The sequence below is a fragment of the Buteo buteo genome, chromosome 16, assembly GCF_964188355.1.
Source record: "Buteo buteo chromosome 16, bButBut1.hap1.1, whole genome shotgun sequence".
Lineage (NCBI taxonomy): Eukaryota > Metazoa > Chordata > Aves > Accipitriformes > Accipitridae > Buteo > Buteo buteo.
In genome coordinates this window covers 10717848-10740207 of record NC_134186.1, presented here as the reverse complement: position 1 = coordinate 10740207, position 22360 = coordinate 10717848, and the positions used below count along the sequence as shown (strand labels likewise).

General features: G+C 51.1%; 1 protein-coding gene across 12 annotated transcripts in view; it reads right to left on the bottom strand.

Moving 5' to 3' along the window:
- Window positions 1–340: 340 nt before the first annotated feature.
- LOC142040230 (USP6 N-terminal-like protein) overlaps window positions 341–22360 on the bottom strand; it is an 87616-nt gene continuing 65596 nt past the window's right edge. For all 12 annotated transcript variants that reach the window (XM_075047818.1, XM_075047819.1, XM_075047815.1 and 9 more), the window contains 9 exons: window positions 21766–21873; window positions 17469–17578; window positions 16465–16513; window positions 14861–14981; window positions 13819–13913; window positions 12066–12131; window positions 6686–6785; window positions 5256–5408; window positions 341–5035 (listed from right to left, as the gene is read on the bottom strand). In XM_075047818.1, coding sequence (XP_074903919.1) covers window positions 3735–5035; window positions 5256–5408; window positions 6686–6785; window positions 12066–12131; window positions 13819–13913; window positions 14861–14981; window positions 16465–16513; window positions 17469–17578; window positions 21766–21873 — 2103 coding nt within the window. In that variant the 3' untranslated portion in view covers window positions 341–3734. The remainder of the gene's footprint in view (window positions 5036–5255; window positions 5409–6685; window positions 6786–12065; window positions 12132–13818; window positions 13914–14860; window positions 14982–16464; window positions 16514–17468; window positions 17579–21765; window positions 21874–22360) is intronic.

The window sequence follows — 22360 nt, the reverse complement described above, 5'->3', positions numbered from 1 at the left end:
GCAATGCGTAGAAAGGAGCAGTTTTCTTTCCCCTGAGGATCCCTGGATTTAACTGTGGTAGAAAAGCAGGGAGGAAGGCAGAGATGGAGAGGAAGGTGCAGCTGAAGCACACTTGGTGAACCAAGCTAAAGGCCAGCAGGAGAAGGCAACCAGTCTTGCTGCAGCATCTGTCACTGTAAGAAACCTTGTGGAGTCTGATTTTATGCTAAACGTCTTTAACCGTTACCATTACAACTATGTAAAACACAGCATCAAATACTCTGGAGTGTCTTTGACTCAGTGTAAAAAGGAATGATTGACTCCTCCCCCCCTTACAAAAAAAAACAAAAGAAAAAAAAAGCACAGACATAAAAATGTTTTTATAAAGTAATAATTATAATACATTAGAAAGAGTCACGGAGGAAGCGTTCCACGCTGTAAACAAGAATAGCAATTAAAAAAGAAAAGCAGATGTTAGCCGGGCTCTCAAAGTGCATGGCCGAGAGATCCCGACCTCAACTGCCCTCCCACACTGGAGCTGGTCCCCAGACCAGTCCCTGTGGCTCCTGCTGCCTGCTGGCACCGCAGCCACTCAAAATGCTCAATTGCAACCCCACCCCCCACCCCCCCAAAAAAACCCCAAACCAACCAACCAAAACCCCAAACCTGCAATGTTGGTCTTTAAAACTACATGGAGGGCAGCAAGGCGAGAGTTGTCCCAGGGCTGCAAGGGCAGGGATGGGGCGGTGGGGGGCTGCTTTCCTGAGTTTGCTTGTGGTAAGAGTGGCTTTTGCTAAGGGGCTGAGGCCATTGTAGGAGGCTGGGGCAGGGGTGCAAGTGGCAGTTATTTGTCCTGCTGAGCTGCCACCCTTGCCCTTCTCCTTCCCTTTCTGTCCCCAGCAAAAGAGCTGAGGCTGGGCCATGTCCTGCCCACCCCAGGCTGCCACAGACTACCATGGCTGCACCTTCATCTGCAGCAAGAGGCAGACAAGGCGAGAGCATCAGTCATCTCCCAGTAGATGTGTTGATGTGCTGAAGTGAGAGCATCGCTCCAAGGAAAGCAATGCACATTGCTGGCTCCCAGTCAGCTCAGGCTACTTTGTCCCCAGGCACTCTTCCCAAACCTGCCAGCTTTCAGAGGCTGCAGGTTGCAGAAGAGCTTCTTGGGTGGCACAGGGAGGAGCTCAGAGACCTTCCCAGTGAGAAGCACACTAGAGGGAATGGGGAGCCTGTGTCTACCTGGTCCAAAGGTCACTGAAACCACCTGGTGGCTTCCCCCAGGCTTGGAGGTGACCAAGGACTTTGCTGCTCAGTCCTGTTAGGGCTTGGAGGGGAGGAACACCCCCAAATTCTTCTTGAACACCATGCACCATATACCATGCACCAGGTACTGTGCATTTGACAGTTCTCCCAAGATTGGAGCAAACCACCTTTTTAAATGTGAATACTACAGAACATCCCCGACACGCTGGGTGAGGAGCCTGGGTGCACATGCAACACGATGTGCAGAGGCTGTGTGCCCAGAATGAGGCGAAAATGTAAAAATGAGGGGAAAAAGGTCTTGGCTCTTGCACATGTGAGCCAAATGCTCACATTAGCAGGAGTCCTATGTGTGCTTCAAGGAGAGGACAGACCCCCAGGCTACAGAAACCAAGCCGAGAGGTGACCACCAGCCCTCAGATGCTTCTCGGTGAGCTCCAGAGGCCAGTGGCCTGCTAGCAAAAGGCAATCAATAGCTGTCCTGAAATACTGCCCAGGTATTTTAACACACATATAGGTTTAATTACTGTATGGTTATTGGAAAACGTACTCTAAATTAAAACCAATTCAAGCACCGTTGTCCTAGAAAGGACCCATGGCGTCTCAAAACACAAATACTGAACATTCATACAGCAGTTCTCAAAGAGCAACTCTTGACTCCTCACAACACCCCTGCGAGGTAGCTAACAGGGTTATCCCTGCTTTGCAGAGGGAGAGAGGATGGGCAAGGTTAGAGACTCAACAGAAGATTGGGTCTCCGACAGAGGAGGGGTTGCAACAGAAGCTGAGGGTGCTGTGGTCTGGCTGGCTACATCCAAAGAAAGATGGGGTGCTCCCTTCGATGCTCTCCCTGCTGCTAACACAAACCACCACATGAACAGAAAACAAACAAACAAACAAACAACCTGATAAACCCCACAAAGTAATTTAGTGGAAGTTTCTACTGGGCTTCCAGGTAGGCTTCAGATCAGGTTATGTTACTGAAGCAGCCTGTGAGATAAACAGTGTTCAAAGTCTCCTTAGAAGAGCTTTTGCCCAGGGTCTCCATTGAAGGGATGGAAATCCCACCTGCAGTCCCCTCTAAAGTGGCATCTGCAGCCACCCCTTCTGGAGAGCAGTCAAATACAGCACATCTGGCCTAGTTTAGCTTCTGCTGCATCCATCTTCCTTCCCAATGAAGTCCCTTCACCTATAGGGGTGAAGTAGATACGGGAAACAGGCGTTTGGACCAGCTCTTTCAGTGGGATGAGCTGTCCCTGGGTCCCTGCTCACCTTCAGCCAATGGTTTGGATTGTGCAGCAGCAACACCCTGGGATGGGGAGGAGATGGACAGGCCACCAGTATAGGAAGGGCATGTGGGCACCCACTGCGTTATCTCTTCAGCAGTGGGCTGTGCTGACAGTGATGCTCTGCAGCATCATCTTCCAATCCTCTGTGCCCAGGTTTCCTTCCTTGGTGGTTGATTTCTGGGTGGGCTAAACCAGAAGGGCTGGGATCAGGTTCTAGGCAATGTGCTCCCCTTCCTCAACTCCTGTGCTGGTTCCACCCTGACACATAACTTGCTCAAAGTAAAAGTGGGCTTCAGCTTGAGCACCATGATTAGACACCATCGCACCTCCAGCAGCTTGCTAGCGGAGGCAGGAGTTTTCCCAAGGCAGCAGCCCCTTTTCCTGTTCAATGGGAAGGCAGCGAGCCCGCTCGCTGCCCTGGACCTGTGAGGGAAAGGCCACTCAGCCCAAGAGACAGGGCTCAACCTTCATCACTGTCCTTATCACCTTGAGCACCTGGGAAAGAACCACCCCGCTGGCTGTCCTTTACCAGGGTCACACCAAAGAGAACCCCTCCACCCTGGCCAGGGACTCACCAGCCGTTAAACCTCCCCCCTGGGACCCCATCCACCACCGTGGCTGGAGCCAGGCACCACGCTGTGGAATTGCATAGAGTAGGCAGGAGGCTGTCTGTGCCCTGCCGGGATGCCATGGCCCTGCCTGAAAATGCTGCTGCCTACAACCGCGAGCCTGGGAAAAGAAATAAAGATCTATTGCTACAAAGGCCTTTGAAAGCAACGCTGTTGGCTGCGCTGATCGGGCATTCTAAAGAAAGCATTTCAGACTCCTACGCCTCATGCCCGCTTCCACAGCCATGGGTACTATGGCAGGCAGGCACAGAAGAAAACACACAACACATTCACCAGCCCCGCCTCTGCCCCCCAGCCCGACACGCGACAAGGCTCAGGGAGCTTCGAGGAACAAAAAAGTGAAAGCGTTTTCCAATTTGTCCATAGGAAAGATGCAAACCCAATTTGCTGGTGTCTCCTGGCGCTGGCGGCCACTGCTCCATCGCCTCACCGCGCACTCGTACCAAAGCACAGCTCCACAGGTGATGGCTTCTGTGCTGTCACCCCCACACAGCCCTGCTGAAGGGGGGGTCCCAAAAATGGGGCAAGGGTGCTGCTCCAGCACCTGCTTCCTCTCCCTCACCTTGCCCTGTCCCCACTAAAACGTCACTGATTTGGGCAGTTTTGCCAGGGCAGGAGAGCCTGAAAGGAAACTGTTCTCCGAGTGGGATTTGGCAACCTGCGGCAGTAATTTTGGTTTGGGGCTCAGGGGGGGTCGTGGGGCTTTCAGTGTGTTTAATGGTTTCTGGAGGCTTTTTTGGGCATCTACTTCCTCTGGGTCCAGCGCAAGAGGCGGTGGCATGGAGGTGGCAGGCAGGGGTCGTCCAGTCTCTGGCAGAGGCAATGCCACCTGCTTTCTGTTTGAGAAGTCCTGCTCTGTTGCATGGGCCAGGTGGAGGGGAGTGGTGGTTTTTATAACAGTGTAGGGACTGTTCCGCCCCGCCATGGGGGATGGCACCTGCTGGAAGGGGCAGCCCTTGCCCAGCCCCGCTGCCTCTGACTCGCTGCCGGATAAGATGGGCACGCTGCCACCCGCCAGCCCATGTGTGGGCAAGACGCCCAAGCCCTCCGGCCAGTGCACGGTGCCGGTAGTGTTCCCTGGGCCATTCTGCTGCAGGCTGGTGAGCTCCCCTGTGGATGCAGCTTTGGATGCCAAACGCTTCAAGTCCGTTTGGTCTGGCAGCACTGCTCTGCAGCGCTTCTCGGCTGACTCCTCCCTGCGCTTGCTCTCTGGGGAGCCGTCGTGCTGCGATGTGCCGGAGAGCTGCTGCCAGCCACCCGGCTGAGGATAAGGGGGTGCTTCGAGCGCTTTCTCTTTGCAGAGGCAAGATGCTTGTTCTCCTGCCGGCAGAGCAGCAGGATTTGACTGCCACACTGAGTGGTCCGTAGCAGAAAGCTCCGTGGTGCTTGAGTCGGGAGGACTCGGCATGTTTTGGAGAGAGGAGTCCAAGGATTCATGGTTGGCCAGGGTGGGGAGGGAGACCGACTCATGGTCCACCGTGGTACGGCTGGGGGTGAGAAGAGGCTGCTCCGGTAGCAGGGCTGTGGGCAGGAGGTGATGACGGGCCTGGGTCTCGCTTGCCTTCAGAAGAGACGGTGGCTGCCCGTTCCCAGTGGGCTCCACCTGACTCTCCTCTCCCGGTGGCCCCCCGCCAGGAGGATGCAGGTGGACGTCTGTTGCTTCAGCTGCTTCACTGTGCTGGAGGGTGGGAGTCCTCGCCTCTGCCACCATTGTTCCTCCTGGCACCCCAGGACCTCTGTGGGGATGGGGCTCCCTGTCCGGGGGGTGCTCACCCACCTGGCCATTCTGGCCATTGGCTGCCACATTGCCCTTCATGGCTACCAGGTTGAGGGAGAGCTCCAGGCCCAGGGGCTTCCGTGGGAATTCCTCAGGCTTTGCTGCATTGGAAGCAGAGGAAACAAACCCCAAAATGTGCATCAGTTAATTTTTGCATCTGGCATGCCCCAACTGCGGGGCAGGCAGATGCTGCACCCAATGGGTGCCAGACTTTCTGGGCTGCCCTGGCTCCCAGCCATACCAGAGGGATGCTCTGGTCCCCAGTACACACAGGTACCACTGGCCGTTCCCACTGGGCTGCCTGCCTTCCCCTTTACCCACCTGGCGGGGGAAGGTCAAATTTCATCTTGCGCAGTTCAGTCATCGACACCTGCAGTTGCTCAATGACGGCATCATCCTCGTACTGCAGGGAAGCGGCAATTTTCTCCTGCAGAAATTCCCGTAAATCTTCCAGCGCCATCTTCAGCAAGCGCTCTGGGGACGGTAGAAAGGAGTAATGGCAGTGGAACGGCCAAACTGCAGGGTAGCATGAGTGTGGGTTGCATTGCTTTGGTTTTGTCTGGGATTCTGCTGCTGTTCCCATGCTGCAGTGGGACAGCCTGAACGTTTTTGCCTCTCTCCCACCTTCCCGCTGTTGCTCAGGGTTGTCAGTACATTTACATATCTGTGCCACCTCTGGGCAGTAGCTCAGCAATGGCAGGACAATGGTGGGGCTGGGACCTATGCTGACCAGGATGCACGTTTTGGGCCATTTCTGGAAGTTCTCACCAATACCTCTAGGAGGAGGAAAAGATCCATGAGACTGACCCCAAGCATCAGACTGAACAGCCACTGCCAGCAGCTGCTGCCGCCACCGCCAGCCAGGGATGCCAACCTGCACCAGCCAGCAGGCAGGGACACAGGCAGAGATGCTGACCCACACCAGGGATGCAGGCAGGAATGGGATGCAGGCAAGGATGGGAGGTAGGCAGGAACACGATGAAGGCAGGGCTGCTGATCTGCACCACACATTCCTCAGGGAGGAGAGGTGATTTCACAGCCAGGCTGAAACTTGGGCCTGCCTGCCAATTTCCCAGTCTTTGCAAACAAACAGGATACTTGATATATTTGAATAGCCTGTTCTTCATTCAGCTGAAGGAAGAGCAGGATGGCTGTTTGCAGAAGCCGACACATGCAGTCCCATAAATCCCACTGGCCCAAAGGTTCCCAGCTTGCACTATCAGCATCACTCTTGTCCCACATTAAAGACCTAACAGGGTGACAACACAAGGCTGCTAGCTTATGGGAGTGGAGGGGTTCAAAGTCCCAAAGATATCAAGGTAAGAAACATCACTGCCTTAACGTTATGTAAGAAAACCAGGTTTTGGTCATTTTAGAACTATATTAATTGATTTATTTCTCCCTCTACAGCCTTTTCAGTTGAACTGCCACATACAGCTTTGCAGACAGATTGGTTGCTGCCTGTATTGCCCCTAAAAGTGTGGTGATAAAAGATATCAGGCGCAGCACACGGAAAGAGGCAGTTGGGAGCATTTCAGGTGGGGTTTGTTGTGTGCTGAGCGCAGCATTTCAACCCTTGCGGCATCTCATTTCCTGCCTGGAGCATCAGCACGGGACTGTGCCTTTTGGGGCCAGCGCAGGGCACCGAGCAGGCTGGTAGCAGCCAGCAAGGCTTTCTGGGGCGGCAGCACAGGCGTGGCCCAGCATGGTGCCACTTCTGCCATAGGAGACGCGCTTTGCCAGGACCTTACTTTTGTGCAGTTTGAGGATGGTGTAAGCCATGGCCGTCAGCACCCGCTCTCCTTCCAGGATGTAGATATCCCACAGCCGCAAGGTGAGGGTGAAGGGGGTCTGTTTCAAACACAAAAACAAAACCCCAGCTCGTTAGCACCACACTCATTAGCACTGATTGATGGGATGATGATACAGAGGTTGGTGGCATCACTACATCCCCTCGCACCAAAACACATAACAGGGCAAGGTATTGGATGTCCAGGACTCATCTGTAACACAAAAACCTATTTTATTGTCTATGGTTTTGCCTTAAAGCTAACACCCTTGGGTGGTCAGGAAAGTACTTAAAACCCAGCCGTGAATGCAGAAAAAGGAGAAACTTTCCACACAGGCATGCTAACACATGGATTCCCCCATCCTGGAGGGAGCATCATCATCTTTCAGCCTTGCAGGCACACAAAACCACTCCTGCATCCATCCAATTTGCCCAGACAGATGAAGGGCTATTTATGGAATAGGTCTGAAGGCCCAATGGTGCTTCACTAAGCATTGGAAAATCACTCTTTTGGTGTCTATAGAAGTGCTCTTCCTTATATACAGGCTTATTTCTGCTTGCTAGAAAAACCTCTACAAGAGGTTTTCACTTGCACCCGGACCCAATCTGACAACTAGGAGTGAACTGATATCCAAAATGATGGAGCAGCCCATCACTCTTAGCCCATCATCTCAGCGCAGTCTGCAGCAGACACACAGCCCACGGCCAAATAGCCAAAAACTCCCCCACCAGCACACACAGAAGGAAGAGGAATCAATAACACAGAAGAATGGAAGTTTGCAACAGCGAGGCCCTGCAGGAGGAAGAGACTTCCTCCGAAGCCTGAGGTGCCCTTGCAGAACTGCTTCACTGCTCTGCAGACAGGAGAGGAAAGACCCGTCACATCAGGAGATGCTGGAGCTGAGTAAGGCAGATGGATCTGCTCCCCATATAACACCCAGCGCAACTATGAAAAAGCAACGATAGTAGTGATAGTAGTAGTAGGTCACTCTTCTGAGACGTACGGAGGCACCCATCTGCCGACCTGACGCACTCTCTAGAGGTGTGTTGTGTACCGGGGGCTCGTGTCAGGGATGTCACTGAGAGACTACCAAGCCTTGTACGGTCCACCGACTATTATCCGCTGCTGCTGTTCCACATGGGCACCAGTGATACAGCCAGCAGCGGTCTGAGGAGTATCAAAAAGTATTACAGAGCCCTGGGAGCAGTGGTAAGGGACTCTGGAGCACAAGTAGTTTTTTCATCAATCCTCCCAGTCAAAGGGAAGGGGTTTGAAAGGGCCAGTCAAACCTGGTGAACCAACAAATGGTTACAGGAGTGGTGCCACAGCCAGGAGTTCGGTTACTTGGACCACAGGACTCACTTTGAGAAACCTGGTCTACTGGGGCTGATGGGGTCCATCTGTCAGAGAAGGGAAAGAGCATCTTTCTTCGGTCATAGGCTTGCGACGCTGGTGAAGAGGGCTTTAAACTACAGTTGCCAGGGGAGGGGAACCTCAATCCATCCCACTCCCACCAGTTTGATGCCAGTGCTAGCAACAGATGCCCACAGCCTGGAGGGGGATCACAGGTCAGCAGGAGAGCACCTGAAGAGCAGCACAAAGAAATTCCAGCCGGTAAGTCAGCTTCATCAGGGGCCCAACGTAACTGCCTCTATGCAAATGCAAGTAGCATGGGGAATAAACAAGAGGAGTTAGAGACGTGTGCACACCTGCAGGGCTTTGATCTTACTGGCATCATGGAGACGTGGTGGGATGGCTCCTATGACTGGAGTGTTGGAATAGGAGGATACAGGCTCGTTAGGAAGGACAGGCAGGGGAGATGAGGAGGGGGTGTCACCCTCTATGTCAATGACCAGCTGGAGTGCATGGAGCTCTGCCTGGGGATGGATGAGGAGCTTACGGAGAGCTTATGGGTCAGGATTAAAGGGAGGCCAGGGACAGGTGACATTATAGTGGGGGTCTGCTACAGGCCACCCCACAAGGAAGACTGAACAGATGAGGCCCACTATAGGAGGACAGGAGCAGCCTCACGTTCACAAGCCCTCGTCGTCATGGTGGACTTCAACCACCCTGATACCTGTTGGAGGGACAAGACAGCACGGCGCAAGCAATCCAGGAGGTTCCCAGAATGCGTTGATGACAACTTCCTTCTCCAAGTAATGGAGGAGCCAATGAGGAGAGGTGCTGTGCTGGACCTTGTTCTCACCAGCAAGGAGGGGCTGGTGGGGAATGTGAAGCTCAAGGGCAGCCTTGGCTGCAGCAACCATGAAATGGTGGAGTTCAAGATCCATAGGGCAGCCAGAAGGGTGCACAACAAGCTCGCTACCCTGGACTTCAGGAGAGCAGACTTTGGCCTCTTCTGGGATCTGCTTGATAGAGTACCATGGGATACAGCCCTGGAGGGAAGAGGGGCCCAAGGAAGCTGGATAATATTCAAGGATCAGCTCCTCCAAGCTCAGGAACAATGCATCCCAACAAAGAGGAAGGCAGGCAAAAACACTGGGAGGCCTGCATGGATGAACAAGGAGCTCCTGGACAAACTCAAACACAATAAGGAAGCCTACAGAGGGTGGAAGCAAGGAGAGGTAGCCTGGGAGGAATACAGAGAAATTGTCTGAGCAGACAGGGATCAGGTTAGGAAAGCTAAAGCCCTGATAGAATTAAATCTGGCCAGGGATATCAAGGGCAACAAGAAAAGCTTCTATAGGTGTGTTGGTGATAAAAGGAAAACTAGGGAAAATGCGGGCCCTGTCCAGAAAGGAACGTGAGACCTGGTTACCTGGGCCATGGAGAAGGCTGAGGTACTCAACAACTTTTTTGCCTCAGTTTTCACTGGCAAGTGCTCCAGCCACACTGCCCAAAGAGGGACTGGGAGAATGAAGAACCACCTGCTGTAGGAGAAGATCAGGTTCAAGACCATCTAAGGAGCCTGAAGGTGCACAAGTCCATGGGACCTGATGAGATGCATCCACAGGTCCTGAGGAAACTGGCAGATGAAGTGACTAAGCCACTATCCATCATATCTGAGAAGTTGTGGCAGTACGGGGAAGTTCCCACTGACTGGAAAAAGGGAAACAACCCCCACTTTTAAAAAGAGAAAAGAGGGGAAAGAAAGAGGGAAAAAAGGAAGACCAGGGGAACTACAGGCCCGTCAGTCTCACCTCTGTGCCCAGCAAGATCATGGAGCAGATCCTCCTGGAAACTATGCTAGGGCACATGGAAAATAAGGAGGTGATTGGTGACAGTCAGCAAGGCTTCACTAAAGGCAAATCATGCCTGACAAATTTAGTGGCCTTCTACCATAGGGTAAGAGTGTTGGTGGATAAGGGAAGAACAATGGATGTCATCTACCTGGACTTGTGCAAAGCATTTGACACTGTCCTGCATGACATCCTTGTCTCTAAATTGGAGACATGAATTTGCCAGATGGACCGCTTGGTGGATAAGCAATTGGCTGGATGGTTGCACTCAAAGAGTTCCAGTCAAGGGCTTGATGTCCAAGTGGAGAGCAGTGATGAGTGGTGTTCCTCAGGGGTCGGTATTGGGACCGGCACTGTTTAACATCTTTGTCAGTGACACGGACAGTGGAATTGAGTGCACCCTCAGCAAGTTTGCCAACAACACCAAGCTGTGTGATGTGGTCGACACGCTGGAGGGAAGGGATGCCATCCAGAGGGACCTTGACAGGCTTCAGTGGTGGGCCCATGCAAACCTCATGAGGTTCAACAAGGCCAAGTGCAAGGTCCTGCACATGGGTTGGGGCAATCCCAAACATGGATACAGGCTGGGTGACAAGTAGGTTGAGAGCAGCCCTGAGGAGAAGGACTTGGGGATGTTGGTTGATGAGAAGCTCAACATGACCTGGCAATGTGTGCTTGCAGCCCAGAAAGCCAACCGTATGCTGGGCTGCATCAAAAGAAGCGTGGCCAGCAGGTCGAAGGAGGTGATCCTCCCCCTCTACTCTGCTCTGGTGAGGCCCCACCTGCAGAACTGCATCCAGCTCTGGGGCCCTCAGCACAGGGAAGACATAGACCTGCTGCAGTGGGTCCAGAGGAGGGCCACGAAGATGATCAGGGGGCTGGAGCACCTCTCCTGTGAAGACAGGCTGAGAGAGTTGGGGTTGTTTAGCCCGGAGAAGAGAAGGCTCCAGGGAGACCTTACAGCAGCCTTCCAGTACCTAAAGGGGGCCTACAGGAAAGATGGCAAGGGACTCTATCAGGGAGTGTAGTGATAGGACAAGGTGTAATGGTTTTAAACTGAAAGAGGGTAGATTTAAATTAGATATTAGGAAAAAAAATCTTCACTGTGAGGTTGGTGAAGCACTGGAACAGGTTGCCCAGAGAGGTTGTGGATGCCCCATCCCTGGCAGTGTTCAAGGCCAGGCTGGATGGGGCTTTGAGCAACCTGGTCTGGTGAAAGGTGTCCCTGCCCATGGCAAGGGGGTTGGAACTAGATGATCTTTAAGGTCCCTTCCAACCCAAACCATTCTATGATTCTATGATCTCCCAGCAAAGATTTGAGGCATCTCACCAACACAGAAATTAATACTAGTCCTACAGTGACATTTAAGTTCAAATTTAGGATGCTGCGCTTACTCTCCCGAGTTTAGCATGACTGGCCATTGCAGCTCTTTTACCATGTTACTGCAGTTAACGGGATTTTGCATTTTATACAGCTTTTAGTGACAGACTGCAAAGCAGTGAGCTCCCTCTCAAGGGGAAGAGGTCACCCACTGTTTTGTAGGAGACGGGGCAGCAGAAAATTGAGACTGGGGACACAGAGGTGTCCTAAACATCAGCAAGTCTGGATCTTGCATTCAAGTGTGCAAGCACAATGCTGCCCCTAAAAATAAAGCAGTCTTGGCTTGGGACAGGCAAATTAGCTCTGGACAAATCAGGGTAATTTTCTCACACTTTCACGTGTCTCCAGTGCCCAGCCTGCTCCTTTGCCTGCAGCTGCTGCAGTGCTATTTGTTGAGGTTTGTGCCTCCAGCTCTTCTCCCTACATTGTTTTCAGAGCCAAAGTGAGGTTAATGCCTTTGCAGCAGTGCCAGTGGGCAAGAAGAAGATCTCTCCTGACTTTGAAGCTTATACTGCTGCTGCCAAGCCATCTCCCAGTGACCGTTTGTGATGAGGCAGTAGGAATTGGCTTGTCATCAGTGACACAGTTATTTTTAGCTTCTCCCTTATTAACTTTTTTGCCTTATGAGAGTGTGCATAATATCCCACCTTATAAAATATTAACACCTTCTTCAAATTATGATACTTTTTTCAAAAAAAAAAGGTGGATTAACCGTGCATGCAAGTGGCAGAGCAGCAAACAGCCTGCAGAGCATCCTCACCCGGTCAATGAAGCATTGCAGGAACCACTTGGTCGTGTAAATCCCTGTAGTCATCTGCTCTTTGTCCTAGGAGGAGACAGCAAAGAAAGGTGTTTCACCAGGATGGCTGCTGGAGGTTCAAGCAACTCGTAGGGCTTTTGGGGAGGGTGGTTGGTTGGTTGGTTGGTTTATTAATGCTGGGGTCTGGGTGCAGGATCTGGCTGTGGTTTGTCTCCCAACAAAGCCCCTGCTTTAAATACCAACGTTGAAGCCCTGCTTTGGCCCTTTGCCCAACACATTCATCGAACCTGATCCTCAATGTGGCCAGACTTCAGCCACAACTTTGGAGAGGGATTTCTAGGACAAGCTTTTCTGGTCGGATATCTACTCCAGGGATTTACAAAAACCTTCCAGGAACCCAATCCACGCACTCCTTGCAGACTACCATTTTTCTTTCCATAGCAATTCTCATGCGAGTCTCTCAGAGCACCACAAAAATGATTAACCCCAAGTATCCCCACAGGTAAATCCAGAGCTGCACAGTCAAGCCAGCTTTGCTAGCACTACCTCACTTGCACGGCATGGCTGCTGCAGAAGCAGAACGGCCTGACAGGCTAAGGAAAACTCTTAAAAACCTCACAAACGTCACCGCAGTCTATCACTTTTCTACCTCTGTCTGGCACCTGGTGCAACACTCACACACAGCTTTGCTTTTTCTGGCATGGCTGATAGCCTGGCATAGCTGGTACTGGGATGCACAGTGCCTTAAGTCGACATGACCGCTGCTGCAAAGCCAGCAAAGCAGCGGAGATGGGAAGAGAAAGAAGCCTGTGGGATTAATGGCCAGCTCCGGCCTTTGCTTTTGGCTGGTGCTGAGCACCTGCAAGCCTGGAGAGCCTTTGGGAGCCAGAAAGCACGATCAGCTTTCAGAGTCATTCCCATCCTTCCCACCCAGGTTTCCCCCCTCCTCATGGCTATAATTAAGTGAAAACCTGTCCTGGCTCTGTTTCACTTTTATGGCCAGGGCTGGCTCATTTGCAGCATGAAGGAAGAGCTGTTGCAGATGATGGCAATATAAGCAGCTTTTCCTGGAGCCGGGCCACTGAGCCCCTTAGGAGCATAAGAAACATTCAGGAGTCTGGCCACTGAATACCAACTGTCTACAACAAATGCAAGGGGGGAAAAGGGGAAAAAAAAAGGAAGCAGGTGTTGCAAAATAGTCGCCTAGACATTAGACTGCAGTTGATGTGTCCTGCAGATGCTCCTCTAGCCACAAAATGTCCTTGTACCATCTGCTAGAGAGAAAAACAACTGGATGTGCCCAAGCAACCAAACACACAGCAAATCTTAGACGCCTCCTGTCTTTAAACAACAGCAAAGCCATTAAATGCAAGCAGTTGGGGCTAATAATTATTGAATTAAGACTCCAGATAGTCCAGCATCACCCTTTGGGCTTTGCAGCAGGTGTAAGAACACAGCCCAGCCTCACTGCTGTATGCAACAGCTCCTTCTACCGCAGGCTCCCTGAGCCTTCCTGCCTGGTTTTAGATTTTAGCAGTCCCTACACTAATGATGACCAGCAAGCAAATGTTAACCATATGCCTCGGCAAGATTCAGGCACCCCATTTAATAAACACTTGCCTCTTTGCGGCTGAGGCAGCCCTACATGGTTAGAAATACATTCAGTTGTGCATCTATTTGGCAGAATATTACATTAATTGCTTTAGCATTAAAACATGATATTAGTATGGAGAGACTGATAGCAAAGAGATACCATGTGCTTCTTCAGTTTGGGAAACAGTTTGCTTAAAATCTGCTCGTGGTGAGCTTGAAATCTCTGCAGCTTCGGGAACCCAGGAATGAAAAAACCTTCATGAGAAAAGATGAGAGAAATAAAAAGTAATCAGAAAAGCTCTGCAGCAGTAATGGAGGCAGCCTCATTTTCTAGAAACTCATCCCCTGCATTGCCTGTTTAAGTCGGCTGGACCACAGCACGCCCAGCTACCTCCCTCGGCATCCCTCCCAGAGCCCATTCTTCACCCTGTCTGCCTGGGCGACGGCACCCTCAGCACCAACCCCAGCTGGTCCTTCTCAGTCCAGCCCCGCAGAGCAGACCCACTCACCTCCCCACCACCTGCCCGCCTGAGACTTGGCTTGGCCAAGACCTCTCTGAACACACCTCGGTGCTTACCAAGGTTCAGAGAAAAGCTGAAGATGTTTGAACACCACAACCTTGTGCAGCGCCCCGTAATCTAACAGGACATGCATATAAGACTGTCTGGAGTTATCATGCCATGATGCTTAGCCCTCTGCTCATGAAATAACCCTCTGTGCATAGATTACTGTTAACCACAAGTAAGACAGAAGGATCTTTAATGTGTTTGAAGTAAAATAATCCAGCACATTTGGTGGAATTACATCTCCACAAAAAACACAAGGGCATGTAGCTCGTGGCATGCTAAAAACAGAGCATTACATGATGCTCTTGGATGTACTTCTGTGAGACTGTTTAAAAACTCGTAACCTTGAGTTAATTGATTGCCGAGGGCAAGGCACTCCAGAGGGAAGATAGCACCTCTGTGGAAGTGTTAATTACTGAGCACTAAAGCTCAGTGCCGATAAACCACATTTTTCTCTGATGAGCTTGTCTGCCTCCAAGAGTGAAGTTCAGCTCTGTAGTCAGGTTGCATCGGCACATAATTAAGCCTTACCCACTTTAAACAAGTACCTGAGGAGAAACAAGGCTCTACTGACCAACCTAAAGAGCCTTCCCTCCCATCACAAGAGCCCCCATCTGCATCCCACCCCAGCCTTACCATGCATGGCGTGCCGCTGGTTGGTCAGCAGCTGTGCCAGTGCCCAAAATGCATCCTCTTCGTTTAAGTACATCAGGAGGATGGCTGCGATCTGGCTCATCCCTTGGCAGTAGCTCACCTCCTGCAAGACCCAAGAAGGGCACACGTGCTGCCATGCCGTCAGACCCCACCATGATGCTAAAGCTGCAGAAGCAGGTCAGGCTGCCTCTGCCTCCCTCTCCTCTTTCAAGGTTTGCCCCATTTCAAGGTCTTTATCCTATATGCCCAAATTCACAGTACCCATATGTCTACAGCATCTACCATGTCACTGACTCACAGAGTGGTCTGGCGTTGGAAGGGACCTTTGAAGATCATCTAGTTCCAACCCTCCTGCCATGGGCAGGGACACCTTCCACTAGACCAGGTTGCTCAAAGCCCCATCCAACCTGGCCTTGGACACTGCCAGGGATGGGGCATCCACAACGTCTCTGGGCAACCTGTTCTCATGCATCACCACCCTCACTGTAAAAAATGTCTTCCTCATGTCCAATCTAAACCTACCCTCTTTCAGTTTAAAACTGTTGCCCCTTGTCCTGTCACTACAGGCCCTGGCAAAAAGTCTTTTGATCTTTCTTATAAACCCCCTTTATATATGGAGAGGCTACAATAAGATCTCCCCGGAGCCTTCTCTTCTCCAGGCTGAACAACCCCAACTCTCCCCCTTTCTTCACGGGAGAGGTGTTCTGGCCCTCTGATCATTTTCATGGCCTCCTCTGGACCCGCTTAAGCAGGTCCTCCAGCGGGAGGTGAGGGGCTTGCAGGCAATGCCCACCACGAGCCCTGCTCAAGCCTGGAGGGTGAGGGACAGAAACCCCAATATAAGAGGTGCCTGCAGCTACTTCAAGGAACGGGATGACAAACAGCATGTGGCTATGATGCTGTTTTGGATTCCTTCACCCACGTGAGCACTGAAGTAATTAAAGAACAAATAAGTCTGGTAAAGCATTTATCTGGTATGAGGGAAGACAGGGTCTTTGTTTCCTTGACTCCCCCCCTTAGCATCTTCTGTGCCTTCTGGGGTAATTGTTCCCTCCTGGAGATGGAGGCAGTAGGTTCAGCTGCTAATTTAGGCTTACTCTGCCTGTGCCCTTCAGCTAAAAATGACTGGTTCGCTGTAATAAATCAGTGTTTTCAACAAGGATGCCATTCAGTGTATGACAAAGTCAGAAACATGATGGGCCTTCAGCCAGGAGGCTAGTCTTGTTGGAAAGCCAAAGGGCAATCCCTTGTTCTTTGCTGACACTTGCCCAAACTGCATCTGCCAGATGTCATTTACCAGGTGACAAAATGAACAAGGGTATGAAACAACTGTGCAAAGACTTGTGCTGCCTGCGAGTCTTGCAGCTGTCTGTACAAACAAGTATTAGGACTTAAAATTGGAATTACCACTGGCTAAATGTGGGGCTGTGTGTATATATATATATACACACACACACACACACACAAATCTACATGTATACACATATATAGATACATATAAAGCTTTTAAAAAATCTTTTTATATATATATATATACACATAAAGCACAACGCTACTCACTTTAACTGGACTAACTTACTACTTACGGTGTTATAAACAGAGTATGCTGATAGGACATGGAAGAGTGCCTGTTGCCTGGGGAGAAAGAAGGATGTTAAAACACCTGAGCACGAGGTCTCCAGCTTTGTATGCACACCAACGCGTACACACAGAGAGCAAAGGCTCTGAAAACACCCAGCCAACTGGTACTTAAGCATTTTGCAAGAGTAGGGCTCACAGAACCAGAAAGCACCTTGATGGACGTACAATGGGACCTCCTCCTTCAGGGGGGAGTCACCAGTGGCCCCACGGAGCAGGGCTGAACCAGCCTGCTCCTTCAGCACGTCTCCTGGGGAGACAAGCACGTACCTACACATGCTCTGTTCAACACACCTACTCTTCGGGTTTGGAGTGGTGGTGGGTTTTTAATAGACTTGCAACCACCCAGGCATCCAGTGTTATACACCCTGGGGAAAGCACTGCCACCATTTTATGAGTAGGTTCCTTTCTCCCTTCCCTCCTTGCTAAAGGAGTCATCACCATACAGATACGCAGTGCAGGCTTCCTTGCAGACTTTACGTTTGTGTAGGGCAGCCAGGTGTGACTCATCCAAGTGACAAAGCCACTTTGTCAAACCTCTCCGACCCCATCTGTTGTGGAGGCCATGTCCACACCATCCCAGCCTGCTCCCAACAGACACACCCCATCATCCCACCCATCCCAAACCAAGCCCTCTACAACTGCAACCCTAGCACTTTGGGGGACAAGGCACCGCAACAGGCTGATGCTTGGCTCAAGAACTGGGGCTGAACGTGGTCCAGTGTGGACCTCTCTGAAGAGAGAATCAGCAGCCCAACATCTGTGGGTTGTACCATGCGCTGATGGTTTGTGGAGCAGGCAGAGATGGCTTTGCTCTCCTGTGAGCTGCTCTGAGCCAGGGGGGTGGTGGCCAGTCCAAGCCAGTGGGCTGCTGGCCACCCCATCCAGCTCATCCCACACACACCCACCGGCACCGATGCCTGTACAGCTGCGCAAAGCCTCCCGTACTCACTTCACTCCATAGCGATCCCGAAACATGATGTGGTTTCGGAAGGTGCGGTTAACGTCCAAATCTATCTGCTTGATTTCTGATGAAAAGCTCTTTGCTTGTTCTTTCATTTGCTGGAAGGGAGAGGGGCAGAGAAGAAGGAGTCAGACACCATCTCAGCCCACTCTTCCCTTCACACAGCGAGATGGCATGCTTCCTACCACAGGAGTGGCAGGTCATGAGCTGCACAGAGCTATCGCAGAATGACTCAGGGACACTGCCATCTTGCAGCGAACAACTATCTGCAGCCTGCAGGTGAATCCCAGGCCCCTCGGTTGTGCTGCTGGCCCAGGGAGAAGGGGATGACCCCATGCTCATACACTATGGCAGCGGCAGCTGCCAACCCAGCCTTTGCCCACCTTCCAATGCAGATACCCAGTTTTCAGAATCTAGAACTTTTACAATTAAATTCCACTCTGATTTCTTTGTGGTACCCAGTCTGGCTGTCATACGGCATCGAGACCTCTGCTGGCGTTTAAGGAATGACACACTCCTATAACCAACACACAGATGTACACACCAAGTCCCTGAGTGCTTCAGAGGCTCAGTCATAATCAAGTTCAAACTGTAACAAGATGGACTCTATGAAGTGATCTCCAACTACTACTTCTCCTGCAGAAAGAATCATCTTAGGTTTAAGGAGTTTCCACTAATAAAGCAATTCTGGGGTATTCCCTTGGATTGGTGCAAATTTTAAGGAACTGGTAGAGTCCAGAACAGAAGCTAAATTCAAAGCCGAGAATCCCCATGCTCCCCCCATGCTGGCTAATCATTTAAAGCAGCATCACACAGATAAAGGACTGAGGTCCACTGCAAAAAAAGGAAATTCAAACCAAAGCTAAGCCCACCTCAACCAACTGTGCCCTCAGAGTCCCAAGCTGAAGATGCTCCATGGACGAATCCCACAGCAGTCCCATTCAGAACCCACTACTCAGCCCTGTGCATGCAGACAAGGACCATTATGCTATAGCCAAGCATCTCATCTCACAGCCTTTAGATATTGCTGGTGATCATGCCCTCCTTCTTTAATATCTCCAGGGTTAATTGCATTAATAAAATATATTTTGTGGCTGTCTTCAGGCAGCCCGAGATCCACCAGCAGGTTAGGGGCAGCAGACATGAGCAGCAAGCCCAGCTTGCCTGGAGCCCAGGGTCAGGACCCCTCCTTGCTCACATAAGAGACAGAAAATAGCACATCTGCACAGATACTTAATCATCTGCTCCAGCAGCTGCCTTCCTATGAATGCTTGTCAGCCTGATACAAGGTGCCTCCAGGCTGCTGTTGACCTCTCAAGGTGGCCACATCAGCTCTGGGGAACACCAAAAGGTCATTAACAGCATCCAGATGTGTCCAGCACAGCCAGCGCTGAGGGCAGTCACAGCATCTCGGGAATATTAACTCTAACCTTGAAAGCAGCTGTATGGAGGAGCAACAGCGCAGGGGCTATTTTGAATTATTGCCTGCACAAGACAAGGGAGGGTAAAAGTGATGATGGAATGAAGATCTGATGAACAACATCATTTCCCTGCTGTAAATACTGTGCTTTCTGCATCCTACAGCACCTTGCCCTCTATAAAGCAGACAGACTACCTGAAACAAGATGACTATTCATATGCACCAGGTCACTTCAGTTCAAATTTCCCTGCTAAAGGCCCTCTTGTTTTCCTGGCAACACAGAAATCTCCCAAAACTGTAAAAACTCCTGCTTTGGGTTTTTTTTTAAATCACTGCACCTGAATAGCAGGTAGGTTGCACAGCATTTTGTCACCTCCATGCACATATGGAGGCTTTATTAATTCTGCAGATAGTAAACAAGAAGCCCAGGATGGGTTGTTCTCCTTGTTTCCCTCGTTTAAGTCACCTGGGGGGGTCCACAGATGCTCTCCCGAGCTCATGAGCGCTGTGAGCCCTGCAAGCCAGCAGCAGAGCAGAGGCTGGGAAGCTGGAGGTCCCATCCCAGAGACCTTTTACAAAGCAGCAGGTAAAAGCCAGGATGCCTCTGTTCTGCCCCACGGCCAGCACATTTCTCCTGCCGCCTTCTCAGCTCTCCTCAAGCCCCCCTGGCTGTGGCTATAAAACCTCAGGGAGGCAGAGCATCACAACCACATTAAAACCAAGTGTGGCCTCTGGCCTCCTGCAGCATCGGCCTTGAGCTGCCATGGCCTTGAGGAAGACTTGGAGACTTGCACGGAGAGGACTTAGACAACAGTTGGGATAAGATAAAGCACTGTGGAAGCAACTAGACCAGGCTTTTTAATCGCATCACTCCGGAGGTAGCACGGACATGGGGAGCAAGGTATCCCATGTGGCTGGAAAAGTAGCTCCTCCGCCAGCCCAAGCGCAGGGGGCAACACCTCTACAGAGGGAGCAGTGGGTATAAAAAAAGATAAAATCACCTGGCATTTGCCAGGTGGCACGCTCAAAACTCAAGGCACATGCAAAAGCCAGGCTTTTGTGCCACGGTTCATGCCCCAAGGAGAAATGGGGTGGCCTTGGGACCAGCCCCTCCAGGACACAGGGCTGGGGCTGAGGCTTAGTCCCTTCTTGAAAGCAAAACCCCTCATCCAAGACCTGCACTGAGCCTCTTCTGGAGGAAACTAGGGGAGAGCTAATTACTAGCGGCAGGTGGCATCAAAAAAGAGGTAGATTAAGATGAGCTTGTAGGGGGGTTGCATCCAACAAAGCCTATTAGCCCTGAAGCTCCTGTTTATTGCAGACCCCGCTGGAGTACAGATAAACTCCTTGTGACTTTCATTTGTTTGGATTGCTTCCCTGCCTGTGCAACACAGCTTCAAGGGAGGGGGGACGATAAGAATTTGCATGCTGGGAGAGCTTTGTTATCTCTGCTTATTGCCGTGAGCCCAGCCCGCCTTCCTGAAGCCCCTGCACGTGACTGCGTCCCAGTGGCATCTCGCTATTAACATCTACGCTTTACTAACTATAATGAGCGTTAGCATCACCCTGCTTAATAGGCAGGGATTTTTAGAAACACGTGCTGGAAGCAACACTCGACCTCCTGCCTCTGAAACATAACTGTCTCCACAACGCCCTGATCCTCGCTTGGGTATGTGATGGAAGCTAGATCATAACACAAGTTTGGAAAAGAAGTTAATTATCAACCAAGGGCTTCCACACGCTACATATGGAAAGAGGCAGTGTAAAGGAGCCAAGATACCTGAAATAAAAAATAACAAAATACAGCAAGCCCAGTCACTTGGGTTCTTGCGAAACACGAAACAGAAATTGCTTATTTTATACCAAGGAATCTAAGCCTGCAGCATGCAGTGCTCTCGTAGGAAGCAACGCAAGGCAGACTTTTCTCCTATCTGCAGAGAAGATGAGTGTTTTTAATAGAAAAATGATTTTTATTTGATTTTTAATAGAAACTTTCAAGACAGTTATAAAAAGATTGAAGATGGAAGATAAAAGAAGCCACTTTAATCCAAGCTCTTCCAACACTGCCAGTCAACTTCCAGCTGCACATCTAAGTGTAAGCCAGGACCCTGTGCTCAGAAATCCCCCCCCTCAAGCTTGCAAGACATGCCCTCACCTCACCCTTAATTGGGTTTCTCAACTAATGACCCATTGTCAGCTTGTTTAAGGCTTCTGACCTTGCTGTGCATTTCAAAACGCCCCGAGTGAAATTTTCAAGCACACGGAGAGGTTTGGGGTACTCCCATCCAGCACCTACCCGCTTCGCTTCAGGGTATTCGTGGCTACTCCGCATCACTCCGGGGAGTTCAGGGAACTGCAAGCAGTACCTTTGCTAAGCTTCCCCCTCCTCTTCCCTGCATCTTTGCCTAAGGATGCAGTAACACTGACAGCATCTTTGTTTGCAGCTTCCAGCAGAATAAATGGAAGCAGCGTATCAGGGAAAGCAGCTGGAGAACGTACTAAAAGGGCCCAGCTTAATATACACACATGGATAAAGAATCTATACCCTTTGCATTTTCGGCCCTCGCTAATTTTAAGCCCTTCCTTCTCAGAGGTCGCAGCAGTTCACAGACAGATTGGGTCTCACCACCAGTGCATGTTGTAGGGTGCTCAGCACGCTGCTACCCTGCGAGGGAGGATGCCAGGGCTGGGTGCCCACCCCTGGCCCTTAAAGCATCCCCGTAGGGACCCCCATTTCCCTCCTGCCCATGTTGGTGGAGATGGAGACACCTGCATCCACCACGGGTCCGACCAGCTGGTGAAGCCCCACCAAACCAGCCTCCCCATCACCTTGCTCCCATTGTCTTTGCCAGGAAGAGCCTGTACCTCATATTTTCCCTCATTCTCCTTCTTCATCTTCTCGACATCCAGCAGAAGCGACCAGACCTGGCCTCGCACCTGAAGTGGGATCCCTTTGTACACTCGCCGGCACATCTGTGCGGAGGGAAACACATTGAAGGTTAGCGGGTCCTGCTGGTGGCAGAACAGATTTGCTCCATGGTTTGCTGATGCGGACCACCAGCCATCTGAGCGGACACACCAACCAATCACTTCCTCTGCCTGCGCTGGCGCAGTGAGGGCATCTCCAATCTGATGGATGAGCTGAGCACTTGCATCCATCAAAGACACCTACTCAGTCAAAATCAAGCCACATCTCATGCTTTGAACCTTACTGGAAGAGCTGGACAGGGACCTTTGTACATGGAGACATCTCAGGTGCTTCACAGCGGTCCCATTCCATGCACACCAGCCTGCCCATGGACTCCTCTCCAAGGACCAGACATAGCACCCTTGGCTTGGAAGCCTTTGATCTAACCTGGCATGGCTGTTCTCACCTGGATCCTCAGGGACTGGGAGAAAAATACATTTCCCCTTGGAAAGGAGAGCCCTTACCATGAGAGCCACAGGCACGTATCCACAG